General features: G+C 47.7%; 1 protein-coding gene across 2 annotated transcripts; it reads right to left on the bottom strand.

Annotated features, from left to right (window-relative positions):
* Positions 1 to 44: 44 nt before the first annotated feature.
* Positions 45 to 26,732, bottom strand: LOC104014583 (alpha-2-macroglobulin-like protein 1). Of its 2 annotated transcripts, none has more exons than XM_087766251.1 (35): positions 26,662 to 26,732; positions 24,315 to 24,501; positions 23,814 to 23,976; positions 23,028 to 23,080; positions 22,682 to 22,702; positions 21,112 to 21,265; positions 20,593 to 20,677; positions 19,911 to 20,031; positions 18,994 to 19,111; positions 17,816 to 17,925; positions 17,292 to 17,462; positions 15,788 to 16,012; positions 15,589 to 15,652; positions 14,917 to 15,062; positions 14,612 to 14,761; positions 13,539 to 13,736; positions 12,767 to 12,854; positions 11,989 to 12,142; positions 9,921 to 10,149; positions 9,444 to 9,567; positions 9,143 to 9,264; positions 8,669 to 8,735; positions 8,186 to 8,269; positions 7,619 to 7,795; positions 7,218 to 7,299; positions 6,443 to 6,599; positions 5,369 to 5,443; positions 4,988 to 5,159; positions 4,323 to 4,537; positions 3,785 to 4,000; positions 3,255 to 3,370; positions 2,498 to 2,588; positions 2,142 to 2,210; positions 828 to 930; positions 45 to 116 (listed from the first exon to the last, which is right to left on the bottom strand). In XM_087766251.1, exons 1-35 carry the CDS (start codon positions 26,730 to 26,732, stop codon positions 76 to 78), a joined length of 4,419 nt encoding a protein of 1,472 aa, XP_087622377.1. In that variant the 3' UTR covers positions 45 to 75. The 2 variants fall into 2 exon arrangements, with proteins under 2 accessions (XP_087622377.1, XP_087622378.1); XM_087766252.1 differs by having other exon boundaries at positions 8,669 to 8,720.
* Between the last annotated feature and the right edge of the window lie 797 nt (positions 26,733 to 27,529).

Below are 27,529 nucleotides of genomic sequence, written 5' to 3'. Positions count from 1 at the left end.
TGCCTGCATCTCCCGCCCTCTCCATACTCTTCAGGACCATACCTGTGATGACAAAAGAGGTGTTGGGCCGTCACCTCACTCGCACGGGGCACTGTAGCTCATCACTGTAGTTTCTTCTGGAAGATGAGAAAAAAAGTGCTGGTGAGATACACTTGCCAAAAACTCACTAAAGCAACCCAGCATTGTGCCTCTGTTTCTAGGGGAGGTGTTCCCTCAGCTTACAAGCCATGACTCCCCTCAGCTGTGATACATGAAACCACTGGTATGTGTCAAAGACTCTGTGAGCAGCTAGTCTGGATTCACCCAAGTCATAGGGCTTGTGATCTTTTGAAGCCATAAGTCCCAAACAGCTCCGCTACAGTTATGGATTCCTCACTTTCTGAAGCAATAGCAATCCCTGATGCATTTCTAACTTTTCCTCCCATTAGGGACCCCAGATAACAGAGGACAAGGTGTTTTCAGTGTCATTCTTCTAAGGGGGCCCTCACTCTTCTAAGCCATCCCCTCACTATGGTCCCTCTGCCTTTGCTGCCTCCCACAAAATCATTGTACAAAAGCACAGCTCTGAGTTCCTTGCTCCCGTCTTGTTGGGAGAGTTAGACACTAAGTGGATCTACATGCCAACTTCAAGCTTGCAAGTTCTAGGACCAGAGAAAGAAGGATCTACCATTCTGAAACCCAAGCGGGTAAGTCCATCACTAGAGAGCTGCTAAGGGACAGTTAGACAAACATGTCAGGGATAGTATTGTCTTAGACTTGACAACTTCAGAAAATTTCTTTACAGTGGTACATTTGGGTTGTTTCTGCAGTACAGCATCTGAGCTCACCTGGCATGTAGTAATCATAGACCTTGATATTAGCTGGCTTATGGTCCTTCACTTGCATGTCCTGCTGCACCAGCAATGTGTAGGTGTGAGGCTGTCTAGTCAGCTAAAACCAAGAGATGCAAGGATTACAGCCAGAATCAAAGTCTTGTAAGACAATCCCTTCCACCTGCTCTCACTCAGGCTCCGTGGAGACCTCACCCCTGTGACAGATCTGTTCTGCTTTCCAGTCCATCTCAGAAATATCTTTTACTTCACATTTCGTGGCCATCTCCCATTTTTGGTCACCAAATTTAACTCAGCTCGTGAGAGACACCAAACCCACAGAGTCAATGTGCATTAAGTATCTAAATGTAGCACTAGGGTTCCCAACCAGTCCTACATTCCCATCCAGCCCTGCTCTGAGCTCCTTCATGCATCTTGTCCCAGTGGCTACTTTCTTATACACAGTACCATTACATCAGCTCTTATTTTCCAGTCTCACACAACCCTCATCATTAAGCAGACAAATGCAAGGTGTGCATGAACATCTGCTGGATGGTAGTAGTTACATGACCTGCTGTGGATTGGGTTCCACCTTGTGCTACCTGGCAGCCTGAGCTGAAATCTTGCTCTGTGCTGTAGATGTAACGAAAGCAGCATCTCTGCAAGTCTAACGCATCCACATGACAATAACCCGCTTACTATGAAGCTAGCTTAGCTCAGCTCATTCACAACTGAGGATGAAGAATCACAGAAATGTAGAAGTGCTCCTTGCAAATTCTGAAGTTTTAAAATTCATGCCAGGTCTTGTTTCTGGTGCTGTTAGGTATGCCTGTAGCTAGAGAAAGGCTGGAGTGGTTGTTAATCTGTTCATTAATGAGGAGCAAGCACTGCTGCTCACACAACCATCTGGTTTAATTCTGAGTGATCTTGGCAAACTCCATGAGCAATCTTGGATGCTCCCTACTACATTCAGGCTGCTTAAGGGCTCTCTAAGAATTCAGGCTTGCTTGAATTTACTAGATGTATCCTACTACTACTCCCCAATCCTGATTAGACACTGCATATGGACTTTCAACAGTCTCTGAACAGTACCAACAGATGTAGGCTTAACATCAGAGTTAGCCTCATTTCAGTCAAGTTAAGTGGCTCTACAGCTGAGCTACTGCAGGCTGGCACAGCACACTTCTCCAGGTCAGCAAATGTGGCTGGTATGCAGGAACAACAGCTCTGGATACTTAAAATACTAATGGAACCGAGATACAGGAGTAAGCTAAAAGCTATCCGCCAGTCCATAGTCCTTTTAATGAGGATGTTAGACTAAATTCCACTCACTTCCTCCAGGTAGAGAATGACTCGGTCAGCTTCACTTTCAACTTTCTTCACTAAAGGCATTGTCTTTAGCTGAAAATATGGGAAAAAATGTCAGAAAGACTCTAACAGAAAGGAGAAATATTCAGGGGTATTTGTCCTTGTGAGAGCATGGGCAAAATGTTCACATGGCCAAGGAAGCCCTTGGGGTAGGGGAAGGCAAAGTGCAGCCTGAAGAGGCTTCGGGTATAAAGCTTCCTTGGGAAGAAAAGAACTGTGTCTCTCTGTCCACAGGAATGATCACAGTTCTGCATACAATCCTGCATAATGGACATCCATCACTGTTACCATCCCAGCTGGACACAAACTCACGGTCTCACCTCTTCCAGTGAACCTGCCACGGGGCTGTATCCAGACAGCAATTCCACTTGGATCAGGACCATGTTGGTGGACACACGGTTCCCTGTGTAGCTGCAGCAGGAACCCAGGGGACAGCACTAATGTTACTTTCTGAGCCATGATCTCCAGATACTCCAGCCCAGCTTTGGTATTCAGGTGGAGGAATCTGCCTTTCCTTCCAGTGTTTCTCCTGTAAGCATATCTGTTCCTGTACTGTAATAAATCTTTGTGCTTCCCCGATCTCTCTTTTAATTGTGCTGAGCCAAGGAGAATAAATTTCTGGAGTTAGCTTCTCTAGGCATGGCAGGGAATATTACATCCTCTGCCTGCTCTCTTGGCAGTTCTGTCCCAAGTTGGGCAGAAGTACAGCAGAGGAGAGTGGTGTGACAGTCAACAAGGAGCAGAGGAGGAAAGACTTAGGAATAAATGTCAGCAGTCAGTCTCACAGGACCTTCATATCAGTAGTGTTTTGAGACCTAATCCTAGAAGGGGGTGAGACCCATAGACCTTGGGAGAACTTGTGGTGACTAGCATGATAGCGAGATAGGACTATAGCCTGAGACATCTCTCTGGGGCCTTATACCTTTCACCCAGCTGAGGAGATCATAGTTAAATGAATGGGGACATCTTAGCACTTGGACCTCATGAGTGAAGGGGAATCCTGGCCATAAAGAGACTGGTGTGGTGCCAGAAGCCTCTTAGCACAGGGGAGGCAAGGGGCAACTGAGTGTCTCCTACCGCGCATGAATGGTGACAGGGAACTGGGTGGCGTTGGGTGCAGTGCACTCTGTCTGCACTGATACAGCAAAGGTGATGTCGCTCCGCGGTGGAGGGATGTGGTACCGCAGAATGGCCTGCCAGGACAGAAAGAAACTGGTTGGCAGAGAATAACAGTTTTGCTTTGTTTTGTTTTGTTTTGTTTTTTTTCTGGAGAGTATCTTTGTCTAGCATTTGGCTGCTGTTTGCTGTCTTGCACTGGTGTAAGAGCAAACTATGTGGCAGAAGCAGAGGTTCTGCTAGTGCTGCTCCTGGGGGTGTTCACTGGACTTCTTGGAGGAGAGGTGCAGCTCTGACTGGGTGGAGATGATCCAGATTTCATTTGGGGAATTGCTATTCCCTTCCTGTTGGATCCCAGCTACTCTTACCAGCCTTGAAGCCCAGATTCTTGCAAGTCACTGCAGCAGTCTGTTTTCAAGTAGCAAGGTCAGAGGTCCCCTGACTTTCAAGGCTTTTCCCCAGACAGACCTTTTCTCCCTGGCTGGACTTACCTGCAGGAAGAGGCACCCATGGCCCTGCACACGCACAGTATAATCTCGGGGAATGGCTGGCAGCTCCACTGTCTGCAGCAGGAGGCGATTGGTGTTGTCTACTCGGATGTTTTGATTGAAACCCTCAGAGGAGAGAGAAACCTGAAGATCAGGGCCATCCTTGCTGAAGGTCTTGGTTGCATACAGGGCTAGGGCTTCCAGAGCAACCACTGTGTCCTGAGGAAAGAGACACACATTGAGTAAAATAGGATCCCTGCCTTCTGTGCATGCCCAGTCCTTAGCCTTTTCCTCCTTCATACTGCAGCTACAACACAATAGGGGTTGAGGTTTCCCCTTGGTCCTTTAGCATGGGATTAGCTCAGAGGAATACAAATATTCATCTTTTCCCAAATCCCAGGAGCTGTAAATCCATACATCTTTTTTTCTTCTTCTTCTTTTTTTTTTTTTTTCTTTTTTACTATGGGCTGTGCTAGAACCCATTGCTCTCATAAACCATAGCTGATGGCAGGTTATCTGCTGATGCTGGCTCGAGGATTACCTGGGTTGAAGCAAAGCCTCCATAAGGGTTTTGCTGCTTGGTGAGCCAAGACACAATCTGGGATGCCTTTCTGATTTCATCTGAAGACAAACTTGACTTTGAAAGATGAGCCATCAGGATACTAGATGTCAATTCCACATCAACAGATGGAGCCCGATACCAATATAGGGAGCCTTCTTCCTGTTTGGACTGTTGACTCCAGAATATTTGGTCACCTAGAGGTGGAGTGGGAACACTTATGGAGTGTGTCGCTGTATCTAATGACCTTGGAGTCCTACTCAGCCCCTGTGCCTAAGTAGTGAGTGAACATGTACAGTGGGACAAGATACGGGTGCGTATCTCCCTATTTGCCCCCCACACCCTGCTTTTCCCAGTAAAAACCTAGACCTGCAGGCTGGGAAGGAGCTCTACAACATCCATGAAGCTCCTCTGGTTTGGATGACTGGGAGAACCAGGATTGTCAGATCATCCATAGAGAAAGTCTGTCTCACAGTATGAGTATAGCCTGTGACAGCTTGGCAAACAGAGGCTATCCAAGCCTTGGGCTCCCCACAGAGCTCTGCCAGTGCCCCCTGTCCTGCCCTCCATTCCCTTGGTCGTTCAGCCCTGGGATCTCCACACAATTCTGTCAATGGCCCTATCTCCTGCCACACAGTCTTTGGTACCTGATATTATGGCGGCCTTGTCCAATCTTTTGAGGATTTTCTGCCTGAGGGCCTTATCACCTGCTACTGCAAAGGCGTTTGCAGCTAGTGCCAGGCTGTAGAGGTTGGAACTGCCAATATCAGCATCGACCAGGTCCTTTATACATTTCAGAGCTTTCCACACAACTGGGTCCTAGGGTACAATTGAAAGCATACTGGTTGCTGGCAGGGTGTATGGGGAGGAAATGGAGCCTTAATGTGTGCAGAGGAGGGTGGAAACAGGGACAGGACGCATGGGGAGAAAACTGGTAACATACCCCTGTGTGCACAAAGGCAGAGAGCGCCAGTGCACTGCCTGCCGAGAGGCTGCACACACAGCCCGTCCCTGCTGCCGATACTCACGGAGCGTGGCATCCCTGAGTGTATGAGAGCTGTGATGATCGCAGAGCTCAGCCCCAGTCCTTCCTCCACTGCACCCTGCAGCCACCACAAAAACAGAGAAGAGGAGGGCTGCCATAAGAAGGGAGAGGGAGAAGTTTTCCAGTGCCTTCTGCTCCCCAAGCGAAAACCAGCACAAGCAACAGTGCTGGTCCTATTCCTTCTGCTGAGGAAGTGCCAGGGCTGGTATCTACTCTTGCAGATCCTGCTTACCAGAGCACTTCTCAGCCATGGTGCCCCAAGCTCCTCTGGGTAGCTGATTCCCTCCCTCTGCTGAACACATCCCCCTTTCCCCTCCCCTGCAAAAGATTTTCAGTAGCAGATTTCAGTGCCAGGGGAAAGTGATGTTCCCACAACTCTGCTGAAAAGTGGCACTTCACTTGAGGGCCAGGACAGTGGCAAGGGTATGAAGGAGGAAAAGAAAAGGTATCTTTTGCAATGGGAAGTGAAAAGTACCGTTCTCTTCACTTAGAGAATTAATTATCGGAGGTCCTGTCCACCAAACTGCTGCTGGCTCCACTTTGGTGGTACTCTATGTGTGTCTGTGCATGCACAAGTGCTGTGTTTCTGAGTGCATAGGGCACATGCCTGGCAAGGTGATTGTCACATGAGTGGCTGCCATCAATCTTCATTCACTCCATTTCTGACTCTCGCTGTCAGGGGGAACTCAGACTGAAGGAAGAAACGGCAGCTCAATAATGGAAAGGAAGCTAAAGCCATTTACCAAGGGCTTGAAAAACCTTTTGTTTTGGTTTGCTTTGTTTTGTTTTTTGCGGCATGTGTTAACTTTTCAGATGGGGCTAGGGCAGGGCACTGGTTTAGTTCCCATGCGTGTATCATCAAATGCAAACCTCAATCATTCATAACTTGAAAAAGTGCCACCATGACTAAGCACAACCCTGAGTGTCACCCAAGGGTGACCTTGGGCACATCAGAGCCTCCCTCCTGAAGCAGGGTTCGTTTCTTCTTGGCACCCAAATTGGGCCAGAAAGTGAAGGAGCTCTGAGGTACCTCATGACCAGCCAGGACATGTCATACCATCAGACCATTGTTGAAGAGCTTCCCCACACTCTTGAAGCAGCCAGATGGAGTCTGACTTTTAATCAGGGCACTGGCAGCATCCTTTATATTCTGCTCATCTATGTGGATGAAGTCCCGGGCTTGGCTGAAGGTCTTGAGGACAAGGGCAGTAAGCCTAGAGCCAAGGAAAGGAGAAGAAAATCGAACTGAACCAGTCACTGATGCCCATCTCCAGTAGGAGACAGGAGTCTCTGTGTCTTCCACTGTCTCATCCCTGGAGAAATACCAGCAGGCCAGAGCCTCTGTGCAGATGGAGAATTGGAAGCAATGCACATGAATTAGATGCTCTTGAAGCTCGAGCTCAGATCCATTTGCAGCAAGAGAGAAAAAATTCACCGACAGTTCAGTGCTTCCCCCAGAGCTCTGCCAATTCCAACAGGGTGCATTTGTGTAATTTAAAGCCAGGAGGGCTGATATTTAGTGAGCTCACTCAGACCCTTTCCCAATCCTGTTTGGGCACAAAACACTACGGAAAACCTGGAAAGAAGGTGTCTTTGCAGCCAAGTTTTCAGAATCAGCTTCAGTTGGGGTCCCCAAGCACAAACAATCAAACTGAGGTACCTCAAGCCAGTTCATTGGCACAGTTCTCTTCCAAAAAGTCTCAGGAGCAGTTTCTGTTTAAAACTCCACACCTCCAGACTCCCTCAGTTTCCCAGACCAAAATCCAAGTCAGCTTGAGCCTGATGAGGTCAAGCTGTTGTTCCTCAACTGTGTCTGTTTAACATATGCTTACCATGTGTTCCCTGGCTCGCTTCCTTCCCCAAAGGCACTGTATGAGCCATCTGTGTGCTTGTAGAGGAGTTGCCGCTGATATCCTGTGGGAAGAGGCTGAGGTAGTGAAGATGCTCTTTCATGTGCTCAGGGTGACAACCTGCTCTGCCAATCCTGCTGATCATTCTAGAGAGCATTGTCTCTGAGGAGTTCACCAAAGGGCTTCCAGGGGGGTGCCTCGTACTCCTTGCTCAGCTGAGACACAGCAGCCTGATTTACGCTGTTGTAATTCCCATGGTGTCAGGCAAGTGATGCTGCACTAATCCTGTTCAGCACCAACCCTCTGCTGAGATCCCCACCGCACAACGTACTGTAGTGGACATCACCAGCTTAATAACCCAAAATGAGCAGAAATCCACTCACCGCTTTCCAGATAGCCAATTGCCTTCTGTTTGATTTCTGGAGTCAGTTGTCCTGTTTCTTCAAGGTATCGTGTGATAAAGACATTGGGGGCAAAATGAACCATGTTCTGCTCACCACAGCCACTGGACATCTGGAGGAGCTCATCTATGTTGTTCAGTGCTGTCCCCAAAATGTCACCTGTAGGACAGAACCACAGCTTGGGGAGCTTTACATATTCTTGCATATAAAAAATTTCTGGTCTCACCGATTCTCCAGATGATAACTTTCTAAGATTGATCTCAGTTCATCTCTGCTCACACTAGGGTGACTTTAATGTCTATAGAGCCCTGTAGGAACAGTGATATGGTATTTGTCTGTCTTTCTCTTGGCTGGGTGGAATTATATGTCCATCTGGCCCACTTGTACAAGAGAGATGGGATGCTTCTCTGGAAGACATAAGGGCCCAGTATCACACTTCACTGTACATGTTCTCTCGTTAGTCTGCTTGCTAAAGCAGACATGGTGGCACCAGAAGAAAAGACTCCTGCAGGGAAGAATCTTACTTTCCAAGACGCCCCTAAATCTCACCTAAGAAAGAGATGTGGGCTCTCTCCGATCCAAGGACCGTGTTCTCTGGCATAGTGAGAGTGATTGTCTCTGAAGCTGAAGTTCCTGCAAATGGAAAAAGCATCAGAATAACAGGCAGGAGGGAGACATCAGACCCATAGGCATTCCCAGGAGATGGTGTAAACAAGGCTGGGATCACCTCATCAGTTGGTGAAATCAGCATTCAAGACAGGATGACACAGACAGACATCAGGCCACCCACTGATGAGTGACTGTGATGTGGTTAGGCAGTGCCTTGGTGCTGTCAGGAGCTTGTAGTACTGGGTAGAGCTGAATGCCTCCCCATAAAAGCTCCAAAATCCCTGCCTTTGCCTTCCCCATGCACCTCCAGATAGTCCTAGAGTTGTTCACACACCACACTGCTTCTGTTTGGTCTCCTTGCTCTGTGTACATGTACAGCCCCAGTGGTAAGACAGTCTTCGTCTCTGGGGAACCTGCACCTACCTTTAGGGCACAGGAGTGAGGTGTGGGTCTTTTCCTCCAGCAGCCCCTCTGCCTGGTGAGGAAAACGCTGGTCAGCTCAGAAGTGAGACCAGTAAAATGAGATAGCAGCTGCGCAGTACCTCACCTTCCTGCAAGCACCTTTTCCATCCTCATGGGCCATGCAAAGGGCCTCACACAGACAGCAGGGATATGCGTGCTGACAGTGAAGTTTCACTGGGAAGCAGGTTTCTAAGCTGCTACATGGCCTTTGCCGCATTGCCCTGCTAGCAAGCTGTTCTAACGACTCTGTCCCATCGAGTGGAGGTGCTCAGCTCATGCCCCGACCCAATCTGCCCTTAGAATCACTCTTTGACCAACCTCCCTGAGAAATGTGCCTACCTGCCTGGCCAACCCTCCCTTCCCAGAGCCACCCACCAGGCCATTTTGAGCCTGACCTAGTTCCAACCTCGCCAGGACCCCGAAGCATACTCTGACCTTCACCAGCAGGTGTTTAACCACTGTGTCCTTCCCTCCAGACTCTGGCACAACAGCTGTACTCTCAGTGCAAACACCTTCCTGCTCCATCACCTCAGCAGTGACAGTGAAATTCACCTTCCCTAAAGAACAAAACATCAGAGGCCAGCTGGCACATTCATGCCTATGTTTTGGTTTGCTCAGCCTAAGGCTGCTCACTCATGCTTTGCATAATAGGCCACTCTCCCTTCCAGCCCAGCTCTGGTTTCCTCAAGCAGCTCTGCCAGTGCCTCCCGCTCCTGTCCCTCCCTTGTCCCCTTACCTAATTTTGTAGCCTTCACATCCCAGAAAAATGTTTTTGCTGAATCAGGACACAGACAAATAGTGAACCTGACATTTGCATGCACAAATTCAAAATCCCTGGAGTCCATTAGGCTAAGCTGGAGCTAGAGGAGAAACAAAAGGGAGTTTGGGTTACAGAGCTGCTGCTGTGTTTTTCCTTTCAGCTCCTTGATCCAAATGTGAGTCAAGCCCAGAAGCCCAGGGTGAGCATGATGATGGCCCTGTTGCAATATCTGTGGGACACCAACAGCCCATGGGCATTGCAATCCTGTAGGGTTGAGCTTATGGGGAGGGATACACTAGATAGAGATGGCTCTGCATGGAGCTTTGTGAAGAGCTTCCTTGGTGTCTTTTGCTCCGTGCCTGAGGAGGCAGCCCCTTGTCTGGGTCTCTATCAGTGAAGTACTGTTACCACACAACCCCCTGCCCAAAAACCATCCTGGAGGGAGCCACTCACCACCATGCACTGCTTCAGGTAGCTGAAGACTTTGACTTTCAGGGGAAATGACTCTCCCCGGAAGACAGAGTAGGGCAAAGTGGGTTCCACGAAGAAGGGCTTGAAGCTTCGCAGGCTGGTGGTCTCTGAGATTCCCAACCCATGGCTCTCTGAGGTGCAGAAGGTCATGGCTCTCCAATCTGTGATACTGTCAGGTACTGTGACAGCTAGCTCAGCAGCCCCTGAATCACTGATAAGAAAAGAGAGTGGAAGGGGTTGTCCCATCCCTGTAACGATTCCTCTTAGGAAGACAAATGCAGAAGGACTATGAACTGAAAATGCGTGTGAAGGTGTGGGGATTCCTAGGAAGTAGGACAGAGGTACAGGAAGGATAGCAAATAAGTGGGCAAGGAAGAACTGAGAGGCAAATGCAAACCAAAATTTCTATCTGAACAGTGTTGCACCTCAAATTCTTGTTTTGCGTGGGCACACAGGGCTCCCAGGGTCCATGTTATACACCCAGCCTGTGCCAGGGAGTACTGTGTGACACTTCCACCACACTACCACCCAAATTCCTAAACGCAGCTCAGCAGTCATCATTATAAGTAAGTGTCACTTACAGATTTGCATACACAAAATGGAAGATGGTCCCTGCCCTGAAATGGGCATAATCCAGCCAAATGAGATGAGTTGGAGAACATTGGCACATGGGAGAATTAAGAAAGCTGAGATGTGTGTGAATAACAGGGAGAACAGTGGATGTTGCGTAACTTGACTTTAGCAAGGCCTTTGACACAGTCTCCCACAGTATCCTTGTAGCCACATTAGCGTGGACTGGACAAGTGGATGATAAGGTGAGCAGAAAATTCGCTGGACCATTGGGGACAAAGGATGGTTATTGGTGAGACAAAGTCCAACTGGTCGCTGTTTACCTGTGGCATCCCTCAGGGACTGATACTTGGGCCAATACTGCTTGATGGCTTTATTAATGACCTGGATAATAGGAGAGAGGATATCCTCAGCAAGATTAGCAGACTAATCTTGCTATGTATTAGGAGACTATACCTTGTTGGGGAGGGGTTCCTGATATGCTGGAGGGAAAGGTTGCTATTAAGAGGAACCTTGACATGCTGGAAAAATGGGGTTGAAAATGGGTAGATTCTGTATCTGGGTTGGAATAATACCATGCAACAGTACAGGCTAAGCAGTGACTGGCTAGTAAGCAACTTTGCAGAAAAAGAGGTTGGGGTCCTGGTGGATAACAAGTTGAGCCTGAGACATCTCATGTGCCTTTACAGCAATGAAGGCCATCTACTTCTGAACTGTATTAAGAAGACTGCAACCACTGGGTTGAGAAAAGTTATTTTTTCCTTGTATTCCTCCATTGTGGGACCACGTCTGGTGTACTGTGTCCTATTTTTGCCTTCCAGTATAAGAAAGTTACTGACATACTTGAATGCATCCAGTGGAGGACTGCCAAGATGGTCAGAGGGCTGGGATCTGTGATGTACAAGGAATGGCTGAAAGAACTGGGGATTTCAAACTTAAGAGGGAAAGGCTAGGGGGAAATCTTTCAGCTTTCTAAAGCTACCTATTGGGAAGGTGTAGAGACAATGGAACCAGTCTCTTCTGAGGTGCATATTGATGGGATGAAAGATAACAGACACAAGATGGAACATGGGAAATTCTGACTTAAGATAAGAAAAAAAATACCATGAGGATGGTCAAACACTGGAACAGGTGCCCAGATAGTTTGTGGAATCTCCATCCTTGGAGCTACAGAGACCTTGACTACAACCTGATCTAACTGGATGTGCCTTGCACAGGATGTTGAGCTACAGAACTTTGGAGGCCTCTTCCATCCTATAGCAGTCTATGATTTTAAGTTCCCCAGAATCATTTGGAAAATCTCAAGCAAAGCCAGGAACTGAACCAAACCTCCATTGTCCTTATCCACTTCTTCACACCTCCCTTTTCTTTGTGGGCACAAAAGGCAATAATGTCCTGGCTCTGCTCCTGCCCATTCCCTCTCTGCTATGGCTGGTAGGAGGTCTGGATTCATGTGGGGCCACAGCCCATAATTACTCACTTGATGGGAACCAGACTCCAGATGAATGTCTCTGGAAACCAGGTACGTACTGGCCCTGCCTCGCTACCCAGCTCAACATGCTCTGACTCAGCACGTTCAACAGCAGCATCTGTTTCTGGGTCCAAGTTGTCCAAGTCTTCCAGCTCGCCATAAGCTATTGGGAATACAAGCATTCATTCAAAGGCAGAGCAATTATGAAATCAGGATAGAGTTCAGCTGGGAAAAGCTCAGCTCTCCATCTCTCCTCCCACTCCCACTCCGATCTCCCTTGTGCTCTCCAAGATGCCCTCAACCTACTTCATATTGTCTTCCATGAGACAACCCAGGAGACCATGTGGATTCCAGTATGTGTGTGCTCCCCCATGAGGAACTCTACCTGCTCACACTTTTGCTCTCAGCCCCTGCAGAAAGGCCTAGATACAGCCCAGTGCCAATCCTGGCTCATTTTCTGGTTTCCAGCAAGACCTTTCCTAGTCTCACAAACAGATGTTCCTTCCTGAGACAGCTGCCTCATTTCCCCCCTTGACCATATTATCTTCCTGCCTGCCAGCAGAAGCTTCCAAGCAGGTTCTTCCTATGCAGCCACCCCTCCAGTGCACTGGACACACACACACATCAGTACCCTTCCCCTCTTCCTGTGGTGCACATCTCCTGTGCAACCTCCCACTCATCTCTGGAAGCCATGCCCAGTTCCTCAGCACACTGCATGTTCAGCTGCCCTTGTGCAGCCTGTATGTTACCCGTGATTTCCAAAGAAACAGGATAAATCGAGATGTACACATGTAGTCGTAGTAGAAAGTGGTCTGGGTGCGGCACTCAATTGGAGACTTGATTTTAAGGCTGGTTAAAAATGTTAGACCTGAATTCTGGAGGAAAGAAGGGGAAGAAAAGAAGGTAGATTTCAGTGGAGGGGGTTGTGTGTCTGAGGGTCTGTCTCTGCTCCCACCTCCCAGCATATCAGCCACCCTGTGTTGTTGCACCTGTGAATTTATAGAGGGAGCGAATGTAGAACGACCCTGCTCCCAAAGCCCGGTCCTGGCCCCTCACGCCAAAGGAGGCTCTCTCCAGTCAGGACTGTGGGGGTGACAACTTGCATGTGATGCTCACACACAAAGTCACTATTTTGGCACCACAGTTTGCTGCCCACCCTAACACAGACTTGTTCTCATCTTTCACCTGCTATTCCTTTCTACTATTCTTTCCCTCTGTTCCCCAGTCCCCCTTTTCTCTCAAGTGCTTTGCTTTTCCAGCCTCCAATTTTCTCTGACTCAGGCTGACATTCCTCTCTCCTTCCAGTCCCTAGAAAGTCTGAGGGTCTCAAGCTTAGGACAAATGGGGAGTTGGGTTCTAGGGATCTGCCTGATCAATGGGAAATTATCAAGCTAGCAGCATGGAGTGTCAGAGAGCTCTTAGTTCAGAAGCTTGGCAAATTCAGAACCTGACGTTGCCAGCCTTTACAAGAAAGACAATCTGTGAAGCTATGCAGCACTGACCTGGGGTACAAAAGGGCTCAGCTCTGATATTTTGGGTTTTCTGGAGATTAGATTTACCTTCAGAAGTTCATAAACATCTGGTTGGGACACTGCATAAGTGTATCTGTTGTACATGAATGGTGACATTGTTCCCGGTGGAAGGGTGGTCTGAGGGGAACCAATGATTCCTGGGCTCTTGTGGATAGTACAGTAGTCACTGTAAGAGTCTGTGAGGGTGCTGGGGTGCTCCTGAGAATAGCTGAACATATTGTACACCTGTAGACAGAGAATGAAAACAGTACAGGTCAGTGTGAGGTGGGAAGTTTTTCATTTCTATCCAGAGATTTTCTGTAACCGCAGAGGCAGAGTTCAGATCCTGCCAGCCACAAAAGCCCAGACCCAAAGGTTTTTTGAGCTTCATGGAAAGCCTTCACAAGTTTCAGATCAATAGCACCAGAGATGAACATGAACCCCTCTGGTATGGCTGGGGATCGGCTGCATAGCTGTGGCCACTTCTAGCTCATAGTTGTACCTGTGAGCTCAATGCATACAGTGAGGAAACCTTCCCTGTAAGAGTCATTAGATAGCTTCTTGTCTGACTGAAGGCATACCCTGGATCCACCAAGACAGTGTCAAGAGGCAATTAAGGGTCCTTAGACCCAACGAATACCAGGTCTAGAGGAGAAATGTGACCCTTCCACTGACAAGGTACCACTTACAGTCCGGTCTGTGAATGGAAGGACCGTCTGGTTCATGTGAGCTGGAACAAAGACATGGAGCCTATCACATATTGGGCATTTTTTTTAACATAACTCCTTTTCTCAGAGCACTGTCATGAATTGGTTCAGGAGATGGAAGTCTATTGCCATCTGGTTGCCACTGTGGCAAAGCATTCTAAAAGTTTAACAAGGATGTGACTTTGGGCTATACTTGGGGATGACAGTGGGTTATTCTATTAGATCCCTCCGTGGAGACTGGAAATTTTGATTGATGTTTGATGTTGGCCTTCATTTTTTGTCATTAAGCCATGTCCTGTCCCCATTCAAGTACTTGTTGGGATATCCACTGTGCCTTATTAACCAGTGCCTGCAACCAGATACTCAGAAGGCATCTCTCCAATATTAGCAAGGCTTAGCACTAAAGTGACTCACACTATCCCTGGATAGCTCAGCCTCTGGCCTCAGGAGAAGGACGCTCTGGTCTACAGCACAAATGCTACACAGGGAACCTGGTGCAGCCTGCAAATGGAGACGGACCGCCGATCCTGGGAGAGCCACTGCGTCTGAGAAGCCAAGCTTCACCTGAAACAGCAGAAGAAAGAGGAACTGAAGACATTGGCAGAGGAAGGAAAGGGGAGACTGTGGCTACTGGATTCTACTGGACATCCATTGCCAATTTGCAGTTAATTAGCTACCCTCCAACCTACCTGCCCCCTTATGTTTTGTGCACTACTTACATGGTTCCTGAAGCACTTGGAGACTTTCAGAGTGAAGGTGTCGGCTGCCACTTGTCCCTCAGGGAAGGCGGTGTAAACAAAGATGGTAGCCATGGGTGAAATGAGGTCAATGGGCAGACTGACATTGAAAGCCCCACTAAACTGACCTGAAGCAAGAAGGAGAAATAGAAAAAGTATAGGAAGAGGCAAGGAAGTCTGTCTCCAAGGATTACAGCAGCAACATGCTCATCCTCTATAATACTTCTGTACAGTTACTTGGATAGAAACTATTCTGCCTTGCTTCTGGGGAGGCCACAGCTAGACCAGCATGTAGGTTAGTGCCATTTTGTAGCAGTGACCTTACATCATGAGGAATTTTGGCAACAGTGTGCACTTGGAAGATAAATGACTTTCCACCTGTATCCAGAAAAATGATTCTGTGAGTTTTTTTGGAGGTGTCTGATAATTCCTGTTTGGCAGATGAACTCTGACAATTTCATCATTTGATCAGAAAAAAAAATAGGGAAATTAAAAGACAGAAGAGAGAGCATATTTGCCATTTCCTCTTGATTTTTTGTGCCAGCTCTGTTGTTTCCTGTTGGTCTCAGATCTCTTTTCTCTCCTTCCCCATTTAGGCTGGAAGGGCTTTCCTGTTGGGTCCTTAATCTGTTCCTGGTATTTAGACGCTCTTACCTAATGGTGGATCAAGAAGTACTGTTGTTTGGCCATGGTGCACAAGGGATCCTCTGGCCAAAACCTAAAGGGTAATGAACAGAGCAAAGGGTTGATAGTGCCTCTGCTCCATGTCTCTGGGCCAGCAAAGGGCCCTGTGCTGACATCACAGAGACCCATCCCAAAGCTGACCTTGTTGCTGGTGCTGCCCTGTACTCACCAGGTGGTAGAAGTCTGCTTTGGCAGCCCTGTCCCCCAGCTCTGTGGCTAGGATGCGATAGTGCACAGTGACCTGCTGCACGTCCCTGCAGGGCAGCATTGCCTGCACTGGCTGGATCCTCACAGAGCTGTGGCTGGAAGAGTAGAAGGCCCTCAGTGTGAGGGATGCAGTACCATAAGACACCCTCACATTTCGACTGCTTATGTCCTCCGGCTGGGTCTTTGCCTGCGATACAGAAAAGGAGGCTTGGTGTCTGAAGGTTTCTTACAGCTCTCCCCATGCCAAAACCAAGACTGACTGGACAGTGGGCTCTGAACTCTCCCAGGGTAAGGTGTCTATTTCCACTGAAACCAAGCTCAGTCAGCCCTTTCTGTGGAACCTGGCATTGCCTGTTCTATCACACTCTGGGCAGGCAGCTGCATACTACTAGGGCTTGGGCTAGAGCCTGAACTTCTACAATGCTGCTGCTACCCTGGGAGCAAGCCAGACCATTAGACTGTGTAGAGTGGCTTATTAGTCCCTGGATCAAACCACTGAACCCTTTGTTTCTGTCTGGTACGTGTGGGGAAAGTATCAGCATGGATCTGCCCTGATAATGTATTTCACTGTTCAGTGTTACTCCACTCACATGCTGTATTTCTTTTAGCACTTTCCCTGATCCATAGGGTAGAGGTGGCAGGGGACAACTGAAGATCAATAGCCTTGCTCATCTTTGACCTATGACGTATCTGCACTGAGACTATGATATTTATTTCTTGTGGACTTCCAGCAAGGTCAAGATCCATCATCTAAGATACTGTATGCACTTTGATAAAGAGACAGGGCTTGCCTCGAAGTGCCTTGACCTTGAAGTTTAGATAAGAGAGGTATTAGAAACTTACCCCTACAAACAGACAAGAGAGCCTTCCTTGTTCATGGGAAAGCAGATGCAAGCTTTTCTCTGTCAATTCCCTGTCAGTGGCATCCTCATTTAGTTCCTTACATCCTGGTTACCTGTTCTGCTCCAGATTGGCTTGCAGCAACTAGTTCCTTCCTTCTTTCTTTCCTAAATTTTCTGCCAGGTTTCTCCTAACTCTTATGCTATGAGGAAACATAATGCAAACTGGTCACTGACATTTTCTTCTCCACCTGTATTTTCAGATGCTTCTTCCCTAGCTCCTTTTCTATCTTCCCGGTCCGTATCATGTGGGAGTTCTTCCTTTGGTCTCTGTGCCTGCTCACCTCAGACAGAGGTGCTATGTAAGTAGACCTCAGTCACAACTTCATGAGGCCTCTGTCCACTGCCCCATCTCTCATCATGTCTCCTGACTGCTCAGGGAGTGTGTGTGGCACCAGGGGCCAGAACGCTGGCTCTGCCATGGGCTGTTCCTCTTGCCCTAGATCTGTCATTTCACTGCTCCATGCCTCCATCTCCCTGGCTATACCAAGACAATGACATAGACTATCAGTCTGAGGGATGTATTGCTTAGTGCTAGACAAATCCAATCTAATTATTGGGCTTAACCTGTAGTACAACTTTACTGCTATTGTCCCATGCTGATGTCTCTAAGGTGAAAGAGGCCATCCCATTGTCATCCGTGAAGTAGGTCTTGGTCTGCTTCCTGCTACCATAGGACACTGTAAGAATCACCTCCTTGTTCTTCAGGTGTGTCCCATTGACACTTTTGAGTTCCAGCTGTAACGATGCAGAGAACAGTCAGAGAATTGGAGGCTTCAGGATTGAAAACCTACCTGCCAGTAGAAGTCTTAGTTCCCCTCTCTGTAAAGTAACTCTCAGCATGAACTCTAACTCCTCCAACCCCTCCCTATTTATGCAGCAGCCATCTCATCTGGCAAAGCCATGTGCTTATCTTGTGGTCACACCTTTGGATTACATCTTGGTAGAGATGTCAAAGGAGAGGCTGGGACAGAGAACTGTGCTAGCAGCTTTGGGCAGCTCAGAACAAGGGGACACCTCAGTACTTCTGTACCCGCCATCCCCTCAGGCCCAGCTGCTGGGCTTTCCATGTTTCTGCCCTGTTCGCTTACATTTCCATAGTAGGGAGCTCCTTGCTGATAGTAGTAGCTTGTCCCCCAGAACTGGAGAGTTGTGATATCAAAAGTGACCTTGCAGTTTTCAGTGGCGTTGAACTCCACCCCTGGGAAAGACAGGGGGTGCACGCAGGTGAGTATCATGTGTCTGAGCAAAGGCAGCAAGACTGGATGGACTGAGGTAAGGGATGGACTCATAGGGGACCGTAGTTTCTCTGTGTAACTTCAGGAGTCATTTAATACGGACACACTTGGCAATAGTGCCTCCTACGTTCTGACCTGCTAGAATGACAGGAAGCCTCTGCCAGACAGTTCTCAAATGCTCTTTCTGACTTTAAGATGGTCCTATTCATAATTGTCCGCTTCCATTCTCCTCCCATTCTCACAGCAGGATCACTATAAGGCAACATTTTTCCTTGCCTTCATCGCGTTAGTTTACAGTCTGCTGTCTAGTCGTGTGGTGCCCATCTGAAATCACTGCAGTTGTTTGCTAAGTGAATGTGTGTCACTGCTTTCAGCAAGGGGCTGCAAAACATTTTCTTGTAAGGAAGGGTTTGTAAAATTTTGTGAGAGAGGAAACCTTACAGGATGGGATATTTAACAGTAGCTCTGGACAAGTAGCCTCATCTCCTATCTGGGATGTTGCGATATATCTGATGAGGGGCTATTAACAGTATAGAGTCAGGGCCTTGGTGACACTGGTTGCTCTGAGTATCTCCTCATTCCAATGGACTTTCCTAAAGTATGGTTTAAGAACAAAAGAACCTGGCCTGGCCCACCTCTGTGCACATTTCTTTAGAAGATGAGAAAAAGCAGCTCTTGGCCATCTCTGCCAAACCAAGGTGACTACCAGAGCTGGACTGGTCACAACAGCTTGTGGATGAGCAAGCATACTGGCAAAGCCCATCATGCAACTGGGAGAACTCACATGTCCTTTGTGAGTCAGACCGGGGTGGTATGGTACACGAGAACATCCATGCTGCCATGGTGCTCCCAGGGAAGACACAACCCTCTGAACACTTGACCCCACAGGAGCCAGTGCAGAAAGCACCAGTGGTTTGATGGGAAAACACAAGGATCCATAAGGAGTCTTACAGATGAAAACCCAAAGACAAGCATGTTTATAAGTGTAAAGTAAAAGATTTTCCACAAATTGTAGAATCAGTTTTTGCTACCTGTTCCACTTTCTTTCAGAAAAGCCACGGCTTCCAGGTTGAAATCATGATTGTCACCACGCTTCTGGTGGAAGATCTTAATATCCACCTCAGCGGCAAAGCAGCCATCCTCGTTTGTCTGGGGATGTGAAATTGTATCTGTTAACCAATCATGAATGCACTAATCCCTTCTGCAGTGCAGATCAAGCCCAAGGTCCATAAGCCTAAAAGTACATGACTTAGACACTTGAGTTAAAGGAGCAACTCCCATACTGGCATGAAACGCACTTCTTTTCTGCGGAGCAGTCACTAATAGGAGATGCTGTTTCATGCATGTCTCATCTTTACACACTCACTCATGTGCTAGTAGCAAACATGAGTTGTCATTTCTTCCTGACAACATGATTTCTTCTGCTACGGCAGGATTTATCCTTAAGATTTCTGTTACTTGAAAATATGTAAACAAATATAGATACATTCATTGAGCCCTAGAGATGAATGAGTAAATTCTGTGCTGAACTGCAATTGCTTGCTTAGATGCAAGAGGTAATTTCTGTATCTCCAAAACAGCTGTTTCTGGGAAAGAGTACATAGGTGTTTACACCAGATTAAAAGGGGGTGCTAAAAAGCATCCAGTGGAAGTGAATCGATGTGGACAGTGTTTTGTTTTGTTTTTTATTGCCCTGTTGCAATATCTGTTGCAATAGTTAGCTTGCCTACAGATGCTTCTTCTTTTGAGTGCATCTAAGTGCAGTCAGAGAAATCACTGAGAGGGGCTAAAAGATTGCTACATTGAGGAGTTAAGGACATATCAGTCATTTGTCCCCGAGCAAAGAGCATGCTGCTTCAATAGCTGATGTCTGTCCCTTTAGTATTCTTCCCTCTCTTTACCCCTGTTCCTCTCTTTTGCAAGAGGAGTGGATGTCCCATGTGCTCACCTCGCCAGTGTAATCCTTACAAATACTGCGCTTGGCTTTGGAAGACCTCCGATTATAGCGGATATATTTACGGCACACCACAGCCTTCACACTACCTTGGACTGGTTTCCCGTACGTGTACCTGGCAAACATAGCAGTGAGGACTGACTTACACTCACATACAGAAACACTGACTCACGGGTGAATAATATCATCTTTAGCCTGGGGTTTGCAGCTATACAACCCAGCGGCCTGCAGTATCTTTATGGTTCATGAGCTCAGCAGAGGCCAAGAAGTTAAAATGACTTCATCAGATTGAGACAGAAGGCAGTGGTGGGTGAGTTCTCTCCAAGTCAACACTAGTCCCACCAGGCAATGCTAGGGGACATTGTGCTGGCCACAAGTTGAGTCATTATTCCGTCCACACTGGCACTAATCAATGCAGCAGAGTTACTGTATTGTAGGGCACATGCCCCGCTGAAGCGATCCACTGGCACACTTTCAAACTCACAGAGAAAAAAGAAGGGAGAGAGAATATGGAGAAAGGTGAGAGTCCAGGAGAATTCCTTAGCAAAGGATGCCAGGGTACCAGACTTTGAGGTGTGGGTAGAGTTGGTAGAGACCATTCTGAGCTCAGTTATTGACAGCTGTTCAGTTTCCAAACCAGTAAGAATGCACCTTCTGTCATGGTAAGTCAACTCACATGCCACAGACATGGAGACGGAAGTTCTCCTCCAAGATGGTGACCACCTGGGGCATCTGGATGGAGACACTGAACTTGGGCACCACTGTGTGAAAGCAAGAGAAATATAATTCAGTGAGAACAGAGAGAGCTCATTTGTTCCAGTCCTCCTCAAATGGTTGTTCACAGAAAAGAAATCTCTCCTTTCATTCCCTGACTACCAGAGGACAGGGCCTGGTAGCAATGCACCAGCAGCCCAGTCAGGAGAGTGCTGTGGGAGTAGACAGCCTTAGTCTTCTCCCCAAAGCACAGCTGTGGGACAGTGCCTCAGTCCATCCTCAGGACATGGGGGAGCAGAAAGCCAGTGGGCCTTAGTGAAAGTCAGTGATAACACCTACTGGCAGGCAATTGGACATCTCAGGTGCTAGCACAACTAGCACAGCTGTTCACAGCTGCATGGCCCATTCAACTCTATGTGAGAGAGGGGCGCTGGAGGCAATACATCTTTCTCTGCTGCCATCAACTCCCTGACACTCTTACCATACTCCTCTACCCTGAAGGTATGTGTGCGGTCAGGCATTTTGATGGTGTATCCTCCAACCGGTGCTTCTGCAGCCAGAGGGAAGGACAGATCCACAATGCCTCCCACAGGTGTAACATTCAGCCACTGTGCAATTCGGTTCCCTTTGGGATTCTGCATAGGCAATAGTAGAGAGTAGTTATTTCCCAGTGCAAAAAGATACTCTTTTGCAGGATGTCCAAGATACCACAGCATGGTCTGAGCACACACCCTCTTGTCCTGAGAGCCCAGGTCTATGACACAGCTACAGTGCTCAGGTTCAGTCCTAGCTCGAAGAGGATAGGGCTTTTCTCCCTGTCTCATTGACAAAAAGTCAATCTATCATATTATTGCTCTCTGGTGGCACCATCATCTCACTGACTGCTGCAAAACTGCCATTTACTGCCTGCCTGTCTCACTAAGAGATAGAGGTCGTCCCTCTCAGAGATGCCTGTCATGATCTGAGCTGGCATAGCCCCCAGGTCACTGTGGAGAGGGTCAGTCTTGACAGTACGTGCTGTCTAAGGCATGAGCTACTTGGGAGTGATTGCGGGGGAGTCTGATTTCTTGAATCCCCAGGAAAGTCTGGGGAAATGAGTCCAGCACTTCACGCAGGGGACCATGAGGCCCAGTATAGAAACGAGGATGTAAAGACCTGGGATGAAAAGGCACTTGGAGGCTTTGTTGATTGTCACAGTCAGTCCACGATGGACAGTGTTCTCCCACTGCTAGTTCTTGGGAGGGCAAGATGAAGATCTCTGGCTACAGTCACACTGCCCAGCCAGGAAGGACTTAGCAATGAGTTGATGGGTGCTTTATAAACATATGGAACAAGTGGGAACTGTTGTTTGAAAGGGTGAAGCTGGATCAGAGTAGTACGTTTGTATAAACTGGGATAAAGCATTGCATAGGTGTCTCAGAAACCATGTGTTTGTGTATTGATTGCTTGGTGGGTATGGCATGCAAATGTGCATTAGCTACTGCCAATTGCTAGTTGGAACTGTGACCTCTCTGCATGGGTTATTAAAACTCCACACTGCTTTCAGGTACCTTTCCTCAGCTCAGGTGATTGCAGTCCATATTTTACCTATAATATTGAAACTAAAGTAACAGATTTTAAGAACAATATCCTGAAAGCTGCTTTAGGAAGTTTCTCTAGCTGTGTAGCCACAACACTAAGTGGTCAAACTTTTATTTTCTGTGTGTTAAATATGAAAGTCTCCTTAAAGAATCTTCAGGATTTTCACAAATCTTCAGTTCACAGGCTGGAGGGACTAAAAGTCCTGTGACCACTCTAGAAAAGTTTGCTGGACTGGTTTTCAGTGACACCCATCATTTACTGCCGTGACCCCTGTGTGATTGGTATCATGACACTGCACTGCCAAACTTGTGTGGATACTAAAGGAAGGAAGGGCAAGAAGTTGAGGACTGTTCCCATTCATTCTGAGGTAACTGGCTTTCTGCATCCATATTTCCCCACCATCATCTCCAAACCTGTGTCTTCCCCAAGGTGAGAAGAGATCACCACTTTCAATAAACTAGGTGCTTTACCTTCAGTTCGACCAGGCGGTGCTGTGGGGAGGAAATAACAGTTACTGGTGGGATGCTTTCATGCTTTTTTTTTTCATGCTTTACCATCCACCTCCATGGCATTTTTTATCCCCCAACCATGCATGAGTCTTCCCTAAGCAATTCCCAGGGACTGCCTGTGACCCAACATCATGGGCAGCTCCTGCGTTGCAGGTGGTGCCCAACGCTGCTTGTAAGCACCAAAAGCAACACTGAAACTAGCTGTCCACAGATGGATCACCTAGCTGGGCCAAGCACTGATCCAGAAGTTGTGGAGGCAACCCATAGCATTTTCAGACTTATTAAGGTTTCTCCCCTCTTGACTTACCGTTTCATTGCTGGCAATAAAGTTCTGATCCAAGGTTACAATTCGCCACTTGACTACAGAGCAAAAGAAAAACAGGACTGGCTGAAATGAAATCACGTCTGTTAATAACAATAAGAATGGATGGCTAAGCAAGATGTGCCGATGTGCTTCACTGAGAGGGTGTGGACAGCAGCTCGAGCCCTGCTACGAGCTGGCAGCCTGCTAGAAAAAATGTGGCAGGAGAGGTGGTGTGGGGTTTCTGGGAAGGCTGGCTGTGCTGGTGAGAAACAGCATTTTTCTGGACATTGGACCCACGGTGGGGCACTCAGGCTTGTCTGCAGGGAAGGTCATGCCAGTGGAAAGGGTGGAGAGGCATGGGACAAAGAGCTGTACCCTGCGGTGATCTGAGCTGTGCTAGGGCAGTGACGGGGCCTGCAGGGCCGTGATCCTCATTTGAGGGAGTCTGTGGGAGAGAGAGGGATTTAGGGCACTGACAGACTGCTGTGGCTTTGATTGGGGCAATCATGAATATAACACCATGGCACCTGAACCTCTTCTCATGCATCAGCCAAAACACACAAGCCCTGTTCACACTGGCATGCTGTCTGAGTATGGCTAGCACTGGGGCAAACACAAGCTATGCTTATGCAGGAGAGAGGTATCCCCAGGAAGAGCCTAGAAGGGAGATGAAGCCTGTAACCCATCTCCCTTGCAGAGGAGGCCCCACTCCAAGCTCTAGAGGCTACCCCGTATTTTGTGGCCTGAGGATTGCTCTTTCTCTCACAAGACATGGTATTCTGTCCATACCAATCTGTCCAGGTTTGTACACAGGTTTGTCTGTCTGGATAAAAGTCTTCTTGTCTGCGTGCTTGATTAGGACTTTCTGTTTTTTCTGATACTCTGAGTTGGCTTCCAGGACTGTGATCCCAATAAAAGCCACTTCATCAGGGTTTCCAACAGGAGGAGGGACCTGCAGGCATAGTTGTAACCATCACTCAGGGTGGATCCCATTCATGGATCCCCCAGCTTTTGGAATAACGATTATGATACTGCTTTTATATTGCTCCAGTTCTTCTTGCCCTGAAAGACCTCACAGTACTTTTCAGAATACTTTCTAGAAGAGTAAAATATCAGTGGGGCTACACAGCAGGAAGGACGCTGGCAGACCTACACAGGCTGAATCAGAAGATTCAGTGCCCAGTTAAGATGCCCCCATGGTAAGACACAATTCTGTGCCTTCCTGCCCAGCAAGAGAAGAACTCATATGCTATCCACCCTACTGACAACTCTGGAAAATATATTCCTCACCTGGAAGTTTGTGCAATGAAAGAACGTGAGCTGAGAGATGGACTGAGTGATCAGAGTCTCATTCCCAGCTCTGCTTTGCAAGGTTACTGTCACATGGATTGGGATTGCTTGCTTTCTGCTGAGTTGGAGGCACACTGTCTCTGAGAAAGGGTAGTAGAGCTGAGATGGTATTGCCACGGCATAATTTCTATTAAAAAAGAAAAAAAAAAGTCAGGTGAAACTGATTTTCTAAGAGGACAGGTTTTGACATAGGATTTGGGTACTTCCTAACAAGAGTTCTGGTCTCTTCATTCTACTGTCACAATGCCAGTGGGACAAGATCACATTGTTGTTCTCATCTATCGGTACTGCAGCCATTATCACTGAGTTTGCACTACATGCTGCATGCACATGTAAAAAGATAGTCACTGCTTCCAAAACTGAAAGTCAAAATAAAGTGAAGAGACCTCCCCACATCACCCAAAGGATCAGCAGCAGAGCTTGGCTACACTGAAGGTTTCCTGAGACTTCAGCCTTTTCACTGAACCACGCTACGTATCACCATCAGTTTGCTTGGCTGGTTATCTGCTTTCTGTCCTGTCAGCTACTCTTGGGCTCAGAACCAATGCCAAGCGTATGAGACCCAGTGTCCTGACTTTGTGTCCCAGACACAGTCTCATGAGCACCTTCTCTTCAGCTCCTGAAACTCCTGTCGTCCTTGCTCTCTTATGCCAGATCTCACACCTCTGTGGCTACTCTCATAGCTGTGCCCATGGATAACACCAAGAAGTTGTTCATACTGGGTTTTTTTTTCATCTTATACTGCACTGCAGCAAGTAGGACCAAAGAAAAGCCAACATTCAAGCAGGTTTGAAAACTCTTATCACTGACGACTCCTGCTTACTGCCTCTGGACAGGTTCAGCCAGCAGCATGTTTTGCAGCAGCAGGAGGCAGGGACGTGACCTGCTGGCAGTTCTTAGCTGGAGCTCAGCACCCTGGCAAGAGAGAGTCAAAGTCCTGCTGGTCAGAAGCCTTGAGTGCTTTCATACTTGAGTGCTGTCAAGCTGCCTTGAGCAGCTTGTCTGCTGCTAATAGTAGGGGATCTGATAAAAGATGCCAACAGCGTTTTGATTTTCCTACTTAAGCTGACTCAAGGCACCTCCCCATTGCCACTGGGCTAAAGGACAGGATGAGTACTAAAGACTCACTGCTTGAACCTCCCATACTTCTCTTGCTCCTAATGACCCTTTTCTCTGGAACATTTTCTTACACGCTTTGCCAATTCATCCCTTGCCCTTGCCTTCTAAGCTACAAAAGTCTGAGACAGCATCTCTGAAGCTGTCATTCAAGGATCCCAAGAGCCAGGCTGGATTACTTTCTCATGAATCTATAAAACACATTGGCATATAGGCAGGACAGCAGACAGCCTATTGAAGCGAGCAGTATTTCCATAAAGCATGCCTTTACCTTCATGCTGAAGGTAACAGTGGGAAACCGGTAGCAGTAAAGCATGATTTGAGCAGGAGCTGTGTCAGCCTATGGAACATGTCCTAGAGGAAGAGGCTGTACTACCACTGGAACAGATTTTTAAAACTAGATTTATTCATGCCACACCACATGTGGCAGGAGGGAACCCAGCTACGACCCAGTCACATATTTCCCACTGTAATATCTATTGTTTGAGCACAGCTCTGTTTCTGTTTGCACTTATGCCATGGCTGGAAAAGCAAAGGCCTTCAAAAGGCAAAAGCAAGTTCACAAGCCAATATATCACAGCAGTGCCTGCTGGAACAAGAGTTGCATTCCTGATAAAGTATATGAAGAGAAGCAGTGCTGGGAATTGTACTTGCCAGAGGTTTCTCAGACAGTCTGAGGGAGCTGATGGCCAGCTAAGTCAGAATGAACACATTGCTTTACAAAGAGCATCCCTATTAGATACCTTGGGCTCATGTTTGCCCAGTTTGTAAAGGCACCCAGCTTTCTCTGCTAAAGATTTAAATGGTGACCTATGACTCTGGGGAGAAAAGCATAGCCCAAAAGGAAGTATATTCTGGAGCACAGTAGGAGACATGAGATGTTGGCAGGTCAGAATTAAACACACGCAGAAAGCTGGCAGAGTTGCTCTGCCCAAGTCCTTGCAGAAATACATGGTCTACATCAAAGGCACTAAACGGAGAGCCAAGTAGTAGGGGGAGCATTGTGGGGAAGGCGCATGGGAACCAAATGAAACCTTGGGATTATGAGAAATTATGCCTCTTTGGAAAAACATTCTAGGTCTTATAACTTCTGTCCTGTTTCTGTCACACCACCACCCCCCCAGGATTCCCCACAGACCAGAGCACGTATGTGACCAGCTGAGGTTCTTACAGCATTGCAGGCATTCCGGCTGTGCTAGGCAGGAGAAGGATGCTGCCCCACAGGAAAGCGATGCTCCACATAGCTGATTGCAGGTCGAATCCCTCCACAGAAAGGTGAGCCTCTCCTCTGTCCCCGCTTTGCCCCCACTTCTGATGCTTTCCTTCTTCCCTCTCCCCCTCATCCAGAGCTGAAGGACTATGCAGCTCCTGTCCTGACAGGCTGCCTGTCTCTCTCTTGGCTTCGAAACCAAGAAGGTGGAAATCATGCTGCGCATGGCTGGGGCTGCGATGTGGGCGGGTGGAAGGGGTGGAGACAGTGCTTATTACCTACGCACCAAAGGCACTTGCCTCATGGCTTTGTAAGGCTCCTTGGTATTTCTCTGGGAGATGTCTTGCTCTGCCTTCTTACGCAGTACAGCTGATGGCAGCAGGAGCGCTCAGTTACTGTATTTGGTACAGGGGCTCGGTTTTTATAAAGGTGTCTTCACCGGGATTTCATTGGAAACATCCTGCGGCAAATTCATTCTTTTTGATGTCAGTGGAGTTTGTTTCAGTGTTCTTCTTCTGTAGAACTTCTTTTTTATGTATTATTTACTTCTTACTGAAATTTCCCTGCTGCCCTGCAGACTCCAGCCAGACCAGCCCAGAGCTCCACCACAGCTCTGCCAGTGCCCCCACTCCTCTCTGGAAGGAGGGAAGAACTTTAGCATGTTATTATCTTTTTGTTGTCTATCTGTTCCCATTTAACTTCAGAGACAGCCAACTTGATGACCATTCAGAGATGCAGAGCTGTGGGGAGTGTTTCTGAAACCAGGCAGAACTCTGATTGTTTTTTGTCCTGCTAGTTTAGGCTTGAACTCAAAACCCTGTTGATTTCG

This window comes from Nipponia nippon, unplaced genomic scaffold (genome assembly GCF_047370975.1).
Source record: "Nipponia nippon isolate SJK-2023a ecotype South Korea unplaced genomic scaffold, ASM4737097v1 scaffold_3, whole genome shotgun sequence".
Lineage (NCBI taxonomy): Eukaryota > Metazoa > Chordata > Aves > Pelecaniformes > Threskiornithidae > Nipponia > Nipponia nippon.
The sequence above is the reverse complement of the archived record's forward strand: the minus strand, read 5'-3'. Positions and strand labels throughout refer to the sequence as shown.